Source organism: Platichthys flesus, chromosome 24 (assembly GCF_949316205.1).
Source record: "Platichthys flesus chromosome 24, fPlaFle2.1, whole genome shotgun sequence".
Classification (NCBI taxonomy): Eukaryota; Metazoa; Chordata; class Actinopteri; order Pleuronectiformes; family Pleuronectidae; genus Platichthys; species Platichthys flesus.
In genome coordinates, this window is record NC_084968.1 from 11,924,484 (window position 1) to 11,942,599 (window position 18,116).

The window sequence follows — 18,116 nt, forward strand, 5'->3', positions numbered from 1 at the left end:
TTTAATCACATGATTTGAAAGTTGGATTAAGATAAAGACACGGAGCATTTACTCAAATATAAATGAGGTCCTGAATTACAAATTCAAACATTAGTCAGTGGTTTTTATTTACTAAGACAAAAAATACAGACTGTCATGAAATCTGTGCATTCTGTAAATACACAATAACCGTACAGGCACAAAACACAATCGTTGTACTTGTTAAGACATCCAAGACATCATGTTCCCCTCGAGAGTTTAACAAGAGCAACCTTTACAGTACTGGCTAAACTTTAATGGTGCTTGTCATAGTTGTAGTTAGTTCTTCTGAGTGAATTAGCTGAAGGATCGAGCACCAGTACAAACATTTAGCATGAACAGACTGGAGTAGAGGAAGCCACGAGTCGGCTCTGTGGAGATTTGGCAGTGGCGATGCCCTGAGACACTAACAGTTTATAGAAAGACTGCAGACGTTGAGTTATATAATGTGTGAAAGAGTGTTGTTACAATAATATACAGTGTAGGTATAGATACTCTAACCAGATGACAGATTGGAGTCAGTCTTGGGCTCAGTTCTCAATGGTGCCTGTGAACTGCACCAATCAAAATATATTTTCTTTCTATGTAAAGCTCTTTTTTATTTTCCTTATCTACACCCTAAATAAAGCACAAAATAATATCTAAACACAATCTACGTGTTGAACTACAGAAATACTTGCAGTAAAACATGAAAGACAATCAATGCCTTTAACAAAACAAAATCAGTTTTTTACACACGGGCATTCACATGTGTCGGTGTAGGGAATTGCATATAAACAATGCAAATGGTGGTGAAAGGTAATGTGAGTATCCTAGTCGCCTACGTCCTAAAGTGTCAATGGGTTAAATTCTCTGTGTAGTGTCGTAGGATGAACAAACCTCTCCTCAGTCAAAACTGCCACGATGGCACCCAAGTACAGAATACATCCTAATTAAGGCAATTAACAAGAATTGTGCACACTTAACCACACAAAACACAGATCCCACATCAGCCTTCTGGTCTACAACGCTTTGCAGGTTCAAGAGTAAAAAATAGGCCCATTTGAATATGATGCAGAATAAAAAAAATTTAAAATAGAGAGAAATATCAACAAAACTAAAATTTAAGTATTTAAACTAAAACAACATCAGATATCAACAATTGTCACAATTACAAAAAAAAAGAAAAGTAGAGACATCTTGGAATCACAGTCTCGCCGACATTGAAATGATTTGATCTGGATCAGATTTTCTGCCTCGACGACCGGAATACAGCTTTGGTGTGTTGAACAGACGACGAAGCAAAATTTACAAGGTGGCAACAACAAAAATTAAGAGAAATAAAAATGTTTGCGCAGGCGTCACAGTCTTTCTGATAATAAAAAACGAAATAAATAAAAAAATGTTGCTCTTACAGTAGGAGTGTGCAGAGTGTGTGGCGGGGGGAGAGGGAGGATGACGATGACGATGATGATGATGATGATGATTAAGAGTAAGCGTGTACTGAGAAGTTGGAAGGTGCTAACCTTTCTTTATTGCACTTTAAAAAGACCCCAGTTAGAAAAGTTGGAGGTGATTCTAAAAACATCTCACACTATATTTGGCAAAAGAGTTGATCGATCTTCTGAAAACCAAACAGGAAATCTTAAAGGCAATGTGTGTGTGTCTGTGTGAGTGTGTGTGTGGGGGGGGGGGGGGGGGGGGGGGGGGGGGGAAAGCAGGTGTCGATCAGTAAATCCACTACAAACTGGGATGTACTGCGTGTTTGCGTGTGTCTCTGTGTGAGTGTACGCCCAGGTGTGCGTCTGTTTGTCGCTTGTTTGCTTGCGGGGGTGGGGGGGGGGGGGTTCTAGCAGTCCGCTGACTTGTGGTTGTCTCCGTCGTCCTTGGACAGAGGAGCGAGGGCTTCCTTCATTTCCTCTCCTTCCTCTCCGCTCCCGCTGCTGCTGCTGACGGCCGGATACACAACCACACAAAACTTCTGGCCCAGGTAGGTCATCTTGTCTGGAAGGAAACGACCCAAAAACACGGTTAGGACGAGGGAGTGGGGGGGGGGGGGCAGTAATGTAACAACAACAGCACATGTGTTGGAAGAATTAGGATTGATGGATTTGGATGGACCTTTGTTGTAACTTACCAACAAGGCGATGGAAGCACTGTGGCTTCTTGTCCCAGTAGACTCCCAGGAAATAGACGGGCACGCCGGACAGCATGATGAGGAGGCCGATGCCGCACACCAGGGGCTCGGAGTACAGGGAGAAGATGAGCAGGAAGGCCCAGAACACGAGGTAGATGACCGGCCAAATCAGGCTGATCTGGTGGACGGGAACAAAGTCACACACGGTCAAATACGCAGTCAAATCTGACATCGTGGATATTCCCGTTTCAATTCAATGAACTCTTAATTTACACCTGAATGCAAAATACTGTGAAGCACGTGAACAGACCTTAATCGGCCGGTGCATGTCGGGCTGTGTGAAGCGCAGGACAATCTGCCCGGCGACTGTGACTCCGTAGAAGAGGTAGTTGATGAAGCCCACGTAGTTGATGAGGGTGTACATGTCACTGGTGCACAGCATGAGTAGAGTGGACAGGCACTGGGGGGGTAAGAGGGGGTGGTTTAAGGTTTGTTTCAAAAAAGGTCACGTTATGAGAAGAGAGTGAGTCTGAAGGAGGAGATCCTCACGGTGAAGAGCAGAGCCGGGATGGGAGTGCAGCGTTTCACGTGAATCATGGCCAGCAGGCTGGGGAGGTGGCCCTCTCTGGCTCCGGCAAAGAACAACCTGTGAGAGGAGGAGTGAGACAAACAAAAAGATCAACACCCTGCCTAATACGTGAACGCTAAATCTGAGCTACTGTGCTCTCATGAGGAATAAAACACAGATTCTAAGATGGTCCACAAACCTTGAAGATGTGAAGAGGGAACCGTTGACCCCCCCGAAGGTAGAGAGAGCCACAGAAATGGGCATGATCCACGACATGACTCCCAGCAGCTTCTCACCGAACGTCTGCGATGGAGGAGGAAGGTTATATCATGTTCATCACTATAAAGCAACTAGCCCCGTATAGGTTGACTTGCATTTGCCAACGGGGACCACTAGGGGTCAACAGAGGCTTTCTACTATCGGTGCGCATGTGAATGAAATCGCCAGCCCCCCCCCCTGCATCACAATCAAAGGCCACTCACCACTGCCACGGCGTTGGAGGCGAGCAGCTCCTGAGGACTCATGGCCGTGACATAGGCGATGTTGGCGAAGACGTACACGAAGGTCACGAGCGGGATGGAGATGAAGATGGCGCGGGGCAGGTTCCTGCAACGAGACAATTCCAAAAAAAAAAAAAGAAAAGACAATTTGAGTTGACAGAATCTGGAGGGAAGGAGGGAAAGGTGGATTTTGAAGCAGGAAATTAAAAAGTGGTACTTTAGGTAGAGGTGTATTAATGGATGCCAACGTTATTAAAGAAATGGAAGATAAAAAAAAAAGAGAGATAATGCAGAGGAAATTAAAAGATAAACTGTTTCATACACCGAGACATTAGTGGAGGCCGGACAGGAGGAATGACAGTGAGGGGTTCTTTCATGCTAAGTTAAATACATTTCAGAGAGCTTTAACAGGGATTAAACTGGGAGGCTTAGCTGGTATGCGACGGCTAATCACTGCAATGGCGACAAGCAGCTTTTACACCAGCCACTTTCCCAGTGACCCATTTAGTAGTTTGTTTTCTGAACTCAATATCTCCAACAGAGCAAAGGGTCTTACACGTAGGGGTCCACCAGCTCCTCCGTGACGTAGTTGAGGAAGTTCCAGCCCCCGTAGGCGAAGGAGCCTTGTAGGAAGGCTAGGGCTATCAAACCCACGTCGTACTCCTGGAAGGGCTCGAAGGCGTTGGCTGGCTCCAACCAGTAGTAATCTCCTGCAGATCGGGTGAGAGGAGAGAGAATGTATTCCATTAAAACTCCATTATTCTGGTGAATGACGGTGCCTGACTAAGAAGGATGAACCCTCTGGTTTGGGTGGTAAATGGACGGATCTCCACTGGGCGGAATCCAGCTGAAACGCAGCATCTAATGTGATCAGTGTGTAGAAGAAGTTGTAGAAGCCACTAAATCCCTTTGATTCGACTTCACTGAGACATTATCAAGTCCTCTGTTTGGGACTAAATGTCCAAATCATACGAGATCTTTAGAGATCTTTCCTTTAATCCCTTGAAGCAGGGAGCATGAAAATATGTCGACTCTGCTCTTTCCACATATGAACCCAAATCTCCCGGTCGAATCAGCCTCTGGACTCTTCATTACCTTCAAACACAGAAATCCCTCTTGTGTTATTACAGGGGCCTATAGTCATTGTGGCCCCTGTAATAACTGGCCCTCAGCCATGTTTGAATTGCAAACCCCCCCCACTGGCACGCGGATATTAGCGATGTGAGTTTTACCCAAAAGACGGGCCCCAGCAACCTGCTGACCCCGGTGGCGTCTGCAGGGAGTCTATACTGTCCAAGGACGTCCCCAGTGACTGCAAGAGTGTGTGTGTGTGTGTGTGTGTGTGTGTGTGTGTGTGTCTGTGGAATGCACCGTATAGACACATGCATTCATGGATGCACAGATGGCATGAGCCAGCTTACCCTTGCAGATCTGCACGATGCCCATGATGATGATGAGGGCGAGGGCCAGCAGCTTGCCGGCGGTGAAGATGTCCTGCACCCGGGTCGCCCATCGCACACTGGAGCAGTTCACCCACGTCAGCAGCACTACACAGACCCACAACAAAAAACAAACACAATTAATACACAATCAAATACAAGGTTAGGTTTTCTTTGGAGGGGGGGTGGTGCGTGCCGTTTAATTCCAAACACAGACAAAGTTAATGGTTTGATCTAACTGCTGGGTCCTGCAGGCCAGTCGAACTAACAAAGTTAATAACGGCAGCCTGCAGAGACAGCTTCTCCACGACAAAACAGGAAATGAAAGATTCTACACACACAATTCAGCTCACGACTTAATTTTGTTGCACTGCATACACACAGGCATAATCAACCCCCCGCCCCGAATGACCCACTAAACACGTCTGAAACCTCTTAACTCTTCGGTAAACAGAGTCGTTCTAGGAACCACATGATCTTTTTTTGTTGCATGGAGTAAACACCTGAGGACACATTCTCCAGACCAGGGAGCCGCTCAGCTGTCAGTAAGCTGAGCACACAGGGCAGAACGAGTTATGTGTGCGTGGACTTTTGCTGAATCATGTTTGTGAGGCGGCTGGAAGACGTGACAGAGTTATGATCTCGTACTCTGCTCCTTATAGACGGACCCCGGGGACGAACCCCCCCCCCCCCCCCCCCCTACACCTTTGAAAACCTTCTTTTTTTCTTTCGCCCTCCGGATTGAAACTAGGGGGCTTGTCTTCAATGTCTGTTTTTTTGCTCGGGTCTGGCTGAGGCTGGATTGGACATCAATAAGTCATGTGATATCCCCCGAGTCCTCTAATACTATATCCAGCACAGAAGACATCAGAACATCGGAGAGCACAAACACATACCGGACCCCGTAAACAACAAGGATGACATCAGTGAGTAAGGGAAACAGCCAACCTCTCACCCACTCCGGCACAAAACATCTGCAAACAACCCCCCCCCCACACACACACACACACACACTCTGCAGCAAGTTGTTTTCCCCTGAAAGCCGCCTGACAACATCGGTCTAATAGACTCAAGACGAGTCGCGACATCCCTCAGCCGGCTCGGCCAATCAAACTCGGCTAAAGTGCCAGACCACCAGACGCCGGTGGAAGTGGGTCACGAGCGACAGGTAAATGTAGGTCAGAGGCTCTAATCCAAACACAACAACTGAAACTATTCAGAGCGGTGCCAAGTTTAACAAATCCTTCAGCCAGAGAGGTTTTCACTGTGTTCGCTGACATGTGTCTGTGCTGAGCTGTGGACATGTGAGTCGATGACAGCTCCAGTTCCTCCAGTTCGACCAGCTCGCTTGCTCCCATTGCAACTGAGCGCTGTTCGAGGCGTCTTGGACTTTGCAGGGCGGACGCTCACGGAGACTCAACGTGTTTGGGGGTTTCTCTACGTCCTGACATTTAAATCAAAATTAAAACTTTAAAACAATCTGATAAAGGGTGGGTGGCTCCTCGTCGCTTCATTTTCAAATCTATGCAGAAACCAAACCCTGGAGCACAGACGTCCCCTATGTCCTCAGACAAGGCTGCTTCATCCCCTTTGTCCCAAACACCCACTTTAACAACAGAAGTGTTGGACATTCCTGTAGCGGTTGTTTGCAGTTTGCCGACATTAAAGAAGAGCTGGGGTTTAAAAGAGAATAAAGGAGTTTTTCATTCCATTACAGTCGAAACCAATTAGGCCTCAGCTCCCACAGGAGAACAGCAGTACTGGAATAGAGGGGTGTTTATCTGACAGGTCAGATTGGGGCATTCGCGGAGACCAGTCACCTTTCGTAACCAGCCACAAGAATTGCTTCACAGTGATGCGACAACACACACGGGGGACAATAAACACACTCTTCCTCCACAGCCCGGCCTGTCTCTCCCTCCGTCTGAAGGCCGTCTGCAGTATTTGACCGCCGAGTGTGAACTTTGCAGTCAAACACATCCATCCAGTTGTTTTGACACGTTTCCGGCAAAAATATTTGTCCAGAGACGGTTTAAACTGGATGAATGGAGCCTGTCATTCAATCTGGGACTGCCTTTAATAACTCGCATGTTATTAATACAGCTTTTCATCGATGTGGTGTGAAACCAGCAGATGAAGCAGTATCTGAGACACTTTTCCATTTTGTCCTGACTGGCTCGTAACTGAAAGCACAGATTGTCTCTCGTTATAGCTGAGATCTACTGGCAGTTGTTGAACATCGTGTCTCAACAAGAAGCCACAGAGAACCTTAGGGTCCCGTCTCTGTTTTTCTGGAGGCTATCTCTGTTCTTTCCCTGACGCCTGATCAGAACTGAGTCTACGAGGAGATGCAGCGAAAGAAATTTTATATTGCTAAATGTTTTTGTCATATGAGATGTTTTCATTTCCAAGTGCAACCATTCAAATGTTGATCATTGCTGTAGTTGCTGTAAGCAGATATTCTATTGCATGAAGTCGGGGGAATACTTTGACACCCACTGGCTCCGACCCTTGTCCGCTTGTTGACTTGTTTGTTTGTGAACAGGATTACGCAAAAACTGTATGGACTTACAAGAAACTAGGTCGGATCTAGGAAACTTTTTAGATACTTACATCTGAGTTGTGTGTTTTTCCATGTGTCATCATCTATATATAATCCTTAGGGAGATATCTGCTGCTTGAGTGTGAAACTATAGATCGTTTAACTTCTTTAGGCTTCTTAGAAAATACGAAAGTTAAATAATCTGATGATTTGTTGAGCTGTTCAATTTAAAGACATATTCAACCTGTGAAAAGGATTAAATTATTCCTTAAATGCCAGTTTTTTTACATTTCATTCATCTATCCCGTCATCGTGTGAGGACACGGAGATGAAACTGGAGTCAAAGGATGTGAAGAATGTTCCTTTAGGGAAATAAAGCTGAAGTGAACACTGCTGATTTGACAAAAGTGAGACGGAACAAAGAAGTAAGCTCTTGTAGATGCAAGGTGTTAATAGTTGTGCTAAATCCCCATAATACAACTTCCTGTCATGATGATAACCTCTCAGGTTTCATTTTAGAAAATAAGTCTGCAGATTATGTTCTGCTGGATGGGTCACATGTTACTCACGGAGGCAGACGGCAGCCAGCAGACGCAGGCCGCTCTCCGGGGGGAAGCAGGTGGGGAACAGCGGCTGCAGGACGTAGTTGGAGAAGGTCAGCGCGATCACAGCCTGGTTGGTCGGGTAGATGACCAGCACGGCGATCCACAGACGCAAGAACCTGGAGCACAGAAAGAACAAACAGTTAGCAGGAGAGGAGGTGAGAGGCTGGGAGCACGGGGAGGCGGGGGAGAGACAGCAGGGGGTCAGGATCAGACGCAGGGTGTAGGAGAGGTCAGAATAAACAGGGGGAACACATCACAGAGGTACATACGCCATATACATCCTTCCTTCACTGATTCCCATTCAAAGCAGAGTATTATTAGTCGAGACAAATGCTGGGCCCCTGTTGCATTAGCTAAATAAATGCTTGTTCCAGTGTCTTTAATGGACAGTTTGATGCTTTTAAGTCCTGGTTTTGGACTTTTAGACGGACAGATGTTTGACCTGTGCAGCTGTTAGCATCTCTACAGTGGAACAGGTTCAGCACAGATGTTAGAAGAGACGCAGCAGCAGAGACGGAGGGAGGTGGGATAGAGCTGAGTGCAGCAGAGGAGCCCGGGGCCTGTTTCCCCCAAGAATTCTCCGAAAGCTTAGAGAGGGATCATTACACCTGACTGCCTTAACAGGATTGTGTCTCGCTGGAATGTGTGTCTGTGCATGTGTGTGTGCATGTGTGTGTGTGTGCGTGTAAGTGTATAAATTAACACCCAAAAGTTCAGACGCTGACCAATTCTGTTTTTTTTAGACCTTTCACAGCTCTCAATTTCAAAATAAAATTCCCTATTGTTCTACATATTTAGGTTTAAATATTAAACTATGGATTAATCTAACTAAGAGTCCAAGTAAAGTCGTTCCTAGCTAAATGCAGGATTGCATGGATTATTTTGGTGAAGAGTAATTGATTAATCAGTTAGAAAATTAAGTTTCAAAAGCCCCAATTAACATATTCAAATAGTTTTGGATTTCAAAGTGAGTAATATAAAACAAGACCCTCTCTCTTGAAACAAGCAAATATGTGCTATACTTCTAAAAACCTGAGTAAAGGACCTTTGATACTTCATAACTTTGCTTTCACAAACAGTCGTCTCTAAACACAACAAAGGGCCTCTGTACTTGAGACGCCGTCCAATCAGGTCGACCTTGAGAGTACAACTTTACGAGAGCTTCCGCTTTTCTGCGAAACCCCGCCTCCGTCCAGCTGCGGCGAGGTGATGTAAGCGTTTCCGTCGCTGCAGGTTATTGACTCGCGCTCACATGGAAATACGCATTCACGGGGGATAAAGGCGACGGGACGGCAGAAAAACAAACAGCCCTTGAACGCGGTTTATTTATCCTCGACAGCGGGCACAGGGAAGCGGTGTCTCTTCAAACCGAGCATCCGAAACTACAAAGTTCATTGATGTGTATTGATAGCCACGGTACAAAGGGACCAAAACAATCATTGGCTGTTTGGTCTGGTGGAATTCCTCTCCCAAAAACACCCTGACTATAACCCTGTGATAGTTTGAAAAAACAATCTGTGTTTACAGTCTGGGCAAAGGCAGAGTGTGTGTGAGACCTACGCCAACAAACGATATTGTTTTGCTCGGATATTAAACTAGCGTGGTTCCAGAGCATCGACTGCAAGCAGCGTTACACCTTAGAGACATCCATGTATGGATGGATTGAAGGTGGATGTAGGTCGAAGGTCAATTTAGACGAAAACCCCCCCACGTTAACGTCCCTAATCTGCAAGTTATCGTCTGTGAAACTTCTTTAGTCTGTGGGATCATCGGACAAACGATTCTTTTGGCTCAATATCTCTTTACTCTTAATCTACAAGCTGGAGACCCCCCCGCTTTGGATCAAGATGTCTGACCCGCATCAGAAAGCTCATCCAGCGGGATAAAGAGAGGAAGACATGTTGGAATGCTCCCCTAAATCCTTGTCAAATTTAATTTAATTGTGTGGGCGGCCCCTCGGTCTTGAAAAGTGGGTGATTCACTCACAGACGGTTCTTTTGACCTCTAGCGTTTAGAAATAAGTTTTTCTTGAACAAATATAAAACACAAATATTTAACTTTTCCGAAATATTGAACATATCCCCTACTATCGCGTATTTTAAAGAGAGTCTGCCACAGCCGCCTCTGTGAATGTGTGGTGTCTGCTCACCCAGCCAGGCCTCCGAAGATGTCCTTCACGTAGGAGTAGTCTCCTCCCGACTTGGGGATGGTGACACCCAGCTCGGCGTAGCACAGCGCCCCGATGGCGGTGATGACACCGGTGATGATCCACACAATCAGTGCCACGCCCACAGAGCTGGCGTTCTCCAGCACGCCCTTCGGACTGACGAAGATACCCGAGCCGATGATGTTACCTGGTGGAGGAAGGACAGAGACAGTCAGGTTACAGCACAAACTGAAAAGGAGATCGGTGTAGAAGTCACAGGAGGATTAGATCTGGATGAGTCATGTCTGAGAAAATAGCGTCTGAAAAACATGGGCATTTATCAGGCAAAGAATCAAATAAATGCTATCCAGTTGCATCATGGGAAGTCTGGTATCCATGATATATTATCTTAAAGCTTAGGGAATAAAAACCAGTTGATCTCTGCATCAATTGTGACCATTAGATTGAAAACAGTCCCTTGCAAGACAGTTAACTTAGGTGCAAACTGAATTGCTGAACAATCCCTTCATCACCAGTCACTCTCATTTTCCTTCAGTGGGTTTTAAAGGTTATCAAGACGCTTTCCCAGTTACAGGACCACGAGAGAGCACTGGGTCGACGGGAAACAGCTGGAAAAAGAGAAAACCGGACAGGGAAAAAATAAAAATAAGAGAGAGAGAGCTAGAGAGCTAGAGAGAGAGAGAAATGAGAGTGAACGGGGGGGGGGGGGGGGGTTGGAAGAATGATGATGAAGCAGGCAAAGTGGGAACCTGCAAACTGCTGACTTGGCAAAGAGTTATGAGGGGATGGAGCAAAACAGAGAGCGGGTGAAGGAGTTCAAAAGAGGGATGTGGATGCAGAAGTGAGGCGAAGGGGGTGTGGGGGGAGGGGGGTAATAATGCCTCCCTGACATACTCAATGAGCATCAGAGCTCTCTGCAGTTTACACAGGAGCCGAGAGACCGAGGGTCGGGTTCAGGTCCGACATGAAAGGAGCCGCTGCTCTGGCAAAGCGGAGGTCAGAGAGCCGGCCGTCAGATTCAGCCCGAGTGCGCTTGAACTCGACGGCGGGGCGATAAAGGAAAAAGGCATCGGGGTCAAAGGCTGAAGGTTCTGGATCGTAACGGGCTGATCGGGTGATAAGACGCGTTTTACAGTACAAAAGTCAAAGGTGTGAATGATACCGGAGAGGGAGGAGACAGAGCAGCGTTTGTACACGTGCAAATCCTTTGTCGCTGCGGTTACACTATGACAAAGGCTGATAAACTATTTCAACACAACTCGTATTCACCCTGAGGCTACAACCACACACTGCTTCATTTTAAGAAATCAATAAGCTAAAGATCTTTGGAGCTGCAGCTTGACACATGCAAACAAGTTCAACTTGAACAGACTCCACATGCAGCCGCCTGTTATGTAACTCCAGCTGCAGGTAGGAGATAAAACGTGACAAACAAACCATCCCCATTTTTATGCTCAGGGCCAGGTCAAAGGTCAGGCCCGGACCTTTGACATCTCAGCACTTGTTGCTCTACAGAATAACGTTCCAGGACGTTTTCAGGGGCAGGTAAAGATGAACATGCTGAGGGGAACTGCTGGGTGTTTCCCTGAGTTGACTTTTTACACCAGGGTGTTTTTTAATGGGGGCGAACAAATGTGCACGCTTGCATGTGTGAGAGACAAATGCTGACTCAGGTGGAATCTCGATGTTTCCTGTTCTTGCCGTGGTTTTTACATCCTTTTGTCTCCAACCAGGTCAGAGGGGAACATCTTTTTTTTTCTTCTTATGTGCTGTTCCTGCATTAGCTCTTGATCCCGATCTGAGAACTTCAAGAAGCAGAGGACCAGGGTGTCCCCGTCTGTTTCACGTGTCCAAACTAAATCTGTCTTTGTACAGCCTCCTGTCCACAGGATACTGTGATATCATCCATTGTTGCTGGATTGTCTCACAGAGGAAGAGGCTCGGCTCCCTGAGCACATTTCTGTTCCTCTGGGACTTTGTTTGATGTGACAGCAACAGGCTCCACTTCAGACTTCACCGAATTAAATGAGCTCTGATGGGGGATCTGATCTTTTATAGGATTTGTATTATGAATGTGTTAATACTTTTATAGCAGCATTTGTGTGGCATTTTTTGTCTTATTGGTCCAAATGGTGTCTTCCTGTAAATCACCATTTACACACATTTTCTGGATTAATCTCCTCCTGACTCGACGAAACGCCAGCTGTGAATATTGCCAAGCATGTGGGTGTTTGTTCAGCGTTATGATAAAACCCTGATCTGCCTCTATAAAGCCCTTTAAGAACAGTTCTTACTTTTCCTCTCTGTGTTAATTAATCCCTGTTCAAACAGCCACCGAGCCAAGTCCCACAAAACAGGCTTGAGTACATACATGTGTGAAGTTAACAAGAGGCCAAATCACAGATTCGCATAACGAAATCAAAGCGCCTTTGCATTTTGGATCTAAACAATAAAACCATTTAATCTGCCAGTTAAGGATTTAGGCTTTGCGGCGTAACTCAATTTTACAAGAGGTAACGATTGAACAAAGTGAATTGTGCAGTTCTCTTACAAAACACACAGCCTGGAGTCCAGCTCAGACTGAGCTTAGCTAATAAAACAGCATTGTCAGGGCGGGGACTTCTTGCATGTGGCCAAAAGTTCACTTCTAATTCTGAGTCCTGGCTTTGCACATTTCTGATTATATTGTGTGTGTGTGTGTGCGCAATAAATGCATGAGCCTCACAATAGCCAACGAAACAGTTTGATGTGCTCGGGCCCATTTCGTGGAAAACCCAGCGGGGCATGTTCACTGCGAGGGGATCAGACGAGTCACCTGAGCTCACCCCGCCCTCGCACATGACAATGTGAGCTGAACGAGAACGAAGGACCTGGTCGAGGACACGACCCCCCCCCCCGAGCCAAGTACAGTCTGGTGACTGAACGTCAAAGTGCACGGACTCTGGACGGCCATTAACTTGTTTCTCGATAGTCAGTAGACAATGGGCTGTGTTATACCTCATCATGTTGCACTGGAGCGTGGAGTGAACGCGTGCACAGGGAGCGCTGGTTTTAAGAGGCTCTTAATAGCTCTTTAGGGATCTGTCAGTATTTGAGAACAAGATAACTTCCCCGGGAAAGCTGTAAAAACATCCATAAAAATGTACATGAACTGCAGCAGAGCAGGAATGAGGCCTTCACAGTGCAACCTCAAGGACTCCTCCACCCTGAGAAGGAACAGGGTCTTCTCAACAACATCTTACTCTCTCTCTCTCTCTCTCTCTCTCTCTCTCTCTCTCTCTCTCTCTCCTCTCTCACGCAGCGAATCCACTTGGGAATCCCCCCCATCCTCTTCTTTCCTCCCGTTACCGTGGAAACACAAGAGTGGAGTGAGTCATTCCCTCAGACCCTCCTCATCCTGTCAAGGTCAACAGTAAGACCCCCCACCCCCCCCATGGCCTCACCTGTGAGTGCGCCAGTGGATTTGTCAGGTGTCTGATGGTGTTACATCTCAACGTGCTCGTATTGACTGGAGACTGTTATTTATCATTTTAAACCCAATTATTACAAAGTCAAGTGAAAGTGTTAAGTTTCATTTCTTTAAATGGAAGGGACAGGTTGTTTGTGTTGTTTCATTTGAGTTTAACTTATCCGATCGACTTGGCAGGTCAAAGAGGAAAGAAAGTGAAATGGTGGAACTATAAGAACTATAGACTGAATACCAGAGCAGTGCTGCACCTGAACAATTCGACAAGGGGAAAAACAAATTAATAACTTCACAAGCTGATGCAGCTCATGTGTCTATTAATGACTCACTCGATGTCTTCAGTGATATCAATTTACTAACTCCACCAAGCTGACAGGGGACAGATTAAAGACAGAATCACCTGAATTGCAGCAGCAGATCAATGTGAGCCCCATGTGACATCACATAGGGTCTATTTTAGCTCCCCCCCTTTAAAGTCACCAAAGCTCGAGGGCGGGGACATCATCAGCGCTGGCAGAGTGACAGGGAGTTGATGAAAGGTTCACTGACTACATGCCCTCGAGCCATCTTGGATTATAAAACTGAATGCTGCCATTTTATATATCTCAAATGTGCCTGTTCCCTTTGGACCTTCCACTGTCTGTGGAAGTGTTGCAGCTGCAGGAGAATCACTTACTGGTTGTTCAAATACAACACAACTCAATAACCACACTGGTATTCATCATAAACTCTGTCAAAATGGATTCTGACCTCTATTGATTATCAAACTGGCAAATTTTTCTGATTTTTTATGTGTTTATTTAAAGAATATATTTTTGATTGAAGTACGATCAACTTAAGAAATATGTCCAATACACTTATATCTTGATTTTGATAAATGCATTTTCTGAGTGTAATTAAATGAGTAGAGGAAACTGATCCCAGAGCAGTTTCACTGACTCTGCTTGGATGAGTCTCACACTGGAGCACAGGTGGTGGAACTGTTTGTCTCCCCACCTTATTTGGTCATTGACACTCTAACACAGGGAGAAGCTTGAAGTGTAACAGGGTTAACAAGACGAATGTCACTTACCAACAATGATGCCACAGGCGCTCACAAGCCCGATGGACTTCTTGAGCTCGACCCCTCCTTCGGACGAGTTGTCTCCGGCAGCATCCTTGGCGGAGCCCGCCGTGCTGCCGCGTTGTCTGGCACCGTCCGTCATGTTAGTGGCTGTGATGGTCAAACCGCTTTGAGGGAATGTGTTTCAAGTCTTCTTCTTCTTGTTCTTCTTTTTGTTCTTCTTCTTGCACCTGCCGCAGCCCCCCGTGCGCTCGAGTGTCTCCTCTGTGCGTAAAAGCCGCCTCCAGCAGCAAACGTGCCGCGCTTATCTGATAAGGCAACTTTGCCGCTGATGCAATGTCAGCAACCTGTGCCAGTGAAGGTTTTACGAGGCAATAAAAGGTTCGATATAAACTGCAGAGAGGTGAGAGGGAAAGCAGGAGTCTCCTGTTCTCACGGAGCCAGGCTGCGTCTTCAAGGTCACAGCTGCAGGAACAGCTCGTATCTGGTGCCCTGGTGTCACAGGTGGTGCCACAGGTCAGGGTCTACACGCGCATCAGGTCCTGTCTTTGGTGCCAAACGCGCGTATCCCAGTGTCCAGGGAATGGAAGAGCTCGGGTCCTGCGCTTTGCTTCCGAAGTTAAAAACAAAAATACAGAGAGTTTCAAAAAGCGCCTCAGTGTTTCCTCGTTCCAGGTGCGAGCTGAAGAGACAGAGACATCCTCTCTGCGCGAAAAACCACAAGCTGCTCCGGTCCCGTGGCGAGCGAATGCAAAAACAGGATACGGTCTCTTCAAGTCGCTCAGGGCTGGAGCCTCAAGAACCCGACCTGCGCTCAGCTGGAACAACAGAGGCTGATTTAGAGTAAATACACATGTTCTGCCTTCATATGAGTACAGTAGCGCCGCCCCTCTCTGCGCGTCACCCCGCCCACCCAAAAGCCTGGGTTTGTTTTTCCTCCCCTGGACCCTCCCATCATGTACACCCCCAAAGCTCTCCCACCCCTCAACCATCAGCTGTTCCTTCTGAGTTCCCTCCTGCTGCTGCTGCACCTTCCCTCATGGAGGAGGACAAACCTGTCGCCCTGCAGACTTGGCAGCTCAGGCCTCCTTCTGGGTTCCTCTCCACCACTTCCTCTCACCGCCCCACACTCACCCTCATTCACACTTTATTATTCAACATGCAGCAGTCTAAATTTAGCCCCGACTCTCTAGTCACTCTGCACACTGCAAGGCAGCCGGTGTGTGTTGTCCTGTACGACTGTGTACACATGGCACATATAGGACAGAGAGACTCTTTATGCAGAAGCCAGGCTGATTTAGTAGAAGATTTTTACCTCCTTAATGAGCTCAATCAAGCTCAAAGGGTTAAAAGGAGGATAGATCTGGTTTGGAAGCTTGATTAGGGGAAATAATTCTGCATATCTAACATAATGTGTCTTTCGAGCTGGACATGAATCCCTCTCAGATGGTAATTTGGGGAAATGGGACCGGGCCATTTGGGCCATATTCACCACATTTATCACATGTGTCACCTTGGGCTCACGTCCAATTTGTGCGTGGCCCACACCCCTATGCCACCTGGGACACGCCTCAACAAAGGCCCCATCAGACCCTTTCAGTTCCATCAGGCTGCAACACATCTCACAGATATCAATCCTCTAAATAAGCCGGACTTTTATTTATCAAGATGCATGAATTGTTTCCTGAGGGAACTAGGGGAAATGTTGAAAAACCTCCTATGTCAAATATACATCCACCAAGTTTTGTGGTAATTTGTTCTTTTGTTTATTGTGTAACAAACCGAACAACAAAGAAACGGACAGGGGTTGAAAACAAGCTAAAAAAAAGCTGCATCTAATAAAAGGGTTATTGGCCACATAGTGGAAACAGTAGCAGGAGCATCTCCAATATTCCAGCCTGAAGAACGAGTCATCTGTCGAATGTCACGATCTCGACGTGAGTCAACAGCGTCTGAAGTAAATGTTTGCTCAGGGTTAGGGTTCAGTCCTGAAGAATCTCCTTCAATATCAATGTATGCTCAGATGGGTCTTATCTCCCCAGTGTGTGTGTGTGCGTTTGGGCGTACGGCCCAAGCTTTGAGAAAGACACACAACTCAACACATGCACACGTTTGTTTGACTTATAAATGACGTGACATGATGCAATCGTCAGAACTTCCCTAAATACCTCGAGTGCTCTAATGATTTGTGTCTGCGTTGTTTTTGTTGACCTAGATAAACGGTTGAGGTGAATTTAAGATCCGTGGAGATGAAGTTCAAACACAAGTCATGAATGGCTGAGTTTGTGGTGTAAACTAATTTCCCAATTTGGCCTTGGCCTGAGTCGATCACTGCTTCCTGTTGAGTTATTTATAGTCTTCCTCTTCGATGAATGTCGCCGAGCCAAACGAGATCACGTCTCATCAAGGAACCGAGAGTCTGTCTGACTCGTTCACTCACTTCTGACAAATACCACGGAAACATAACAATAACAACGAGTAACCACATACTTCAAATATCTGCAAAATTCAACAAGCCAGTGTTTCTGTACCGAGTGGACGGAACGACCAGGTCACCTGGAGCAGCTCAGCACTGATCGGACCCAGGTTTCTGTCTTCATGCAGAGCACCTGAGAGTTTGTGTCCTGCTGTGTATTTAACTCTGAACGCAGCCGCTCAGTGATGCACACTGTGGTCACACTGCTCCCTCACAGCACACATGCTCGGCCATTAGGAGACGGCTCAGTGGGCCAGTTTGTTGACTTTCTTCGCCGAGCACCTATCTGGAAAAATTAAGCAATCATGGCCGTGTTTCAGTGTTACTATAAAGTGTAATAACAGCTGAGGACACTTATCTAAGTTTATAATCTGACATGTCCAGAGACGTCAGTTTAAATGTGGTTCTCAACATATTGACCGATGTCGAGGGTTTGAAGATGATCACACTGGTAAATCATAATTCTAACACAAAACGTGATGATGTTTTCTTGTGAATAATTTTATTCTCGCTGTTTAATTGAACTGCCGATACACACATCCCATAATGATGGTGACAAGCAAAGAAGCCTGAGAACAACTGAATTAAATCATAGTAGCTTGATAGGCCTATAAACACTCATGAGGTTCCTCTTGATCAATGTTACATGAAAGTCCATGAAACCAGCAATAACATTTTCAAATTATTCTTAGTTTAAACTGTGTTTGTATTTATTTTCTTCCATATTGAATGATAAAGTTCAACCAGAAACATCCTCAAGATAGGAGGCCAGGAAATCACTGTCAAAATAAAACATTAGGTCATTAGATTTTTTATTTTGTTATCCTGTTTAAATTCAAATATGTAGATATGCGAGTAAGAAAAAGACAAAGAAAGTAGTAAACAAAGCGTTGACCTTTAATCACCCGCAAACCCAACTGTAATAACACAGTCGTTTAGATATTTAAATAGATATTGTTCTCCTGTGAGCAGATGTAAGGAGATGATCAGCCTAATCTTTGAGTCACTAAAGAGCTGTGATCAAACACAACAAGTGTTATTGTCGTGGCTCTGGAGGCTTTGATGATCCTCCCTGATCGTCCTCCTCACTCATCGATCGAGCTCCACCGGCCTCCCTCCTGCTCTCTGTGATTAGATCAGATCAGATATTTTAGTA

At 46.0% G+C, this 18,116-nt stretch overlaps 1 protein-coding gene across 1 annotated transcript; it reads right to left on the reverse strand.

The window, feature by feature from the left end:
* Positions 1–86: 86 nt before the first annotated feature.
* On the reverse strand, positions 87–15,307 carry slc7a8a (solute carrier family 7 member 8a). Its single transcript, XM_062383696.1, has 11 exons — positions 14,494–15,307; positions 9,938–10,142; positions 7,753–7,904; positions 4,624–4,749; positions 3,759–3,912; positions 3,185–3,308; positions 2,902–3,005; positions 2,684–2,780; positions 2,445–2,594; positions 2,135–2,312; positions 87–2,001 (listed from the first exon to the last, which is right to left on the reverse strand). Exons 1-11 carry the CDS (start codon positions 14,624–14,626, stop codon positions 1,847–1,849), a joined length of 1,578 nt encoding a protein of 525 aa, XP_062239680.1. The 5' UTR covers positions 14,627–15,307; the 3' UTR covers positions 87–1,846.
* Between the last annotated feature and the right edge of the window lie 2,809 nt (positions 15,308–18,116).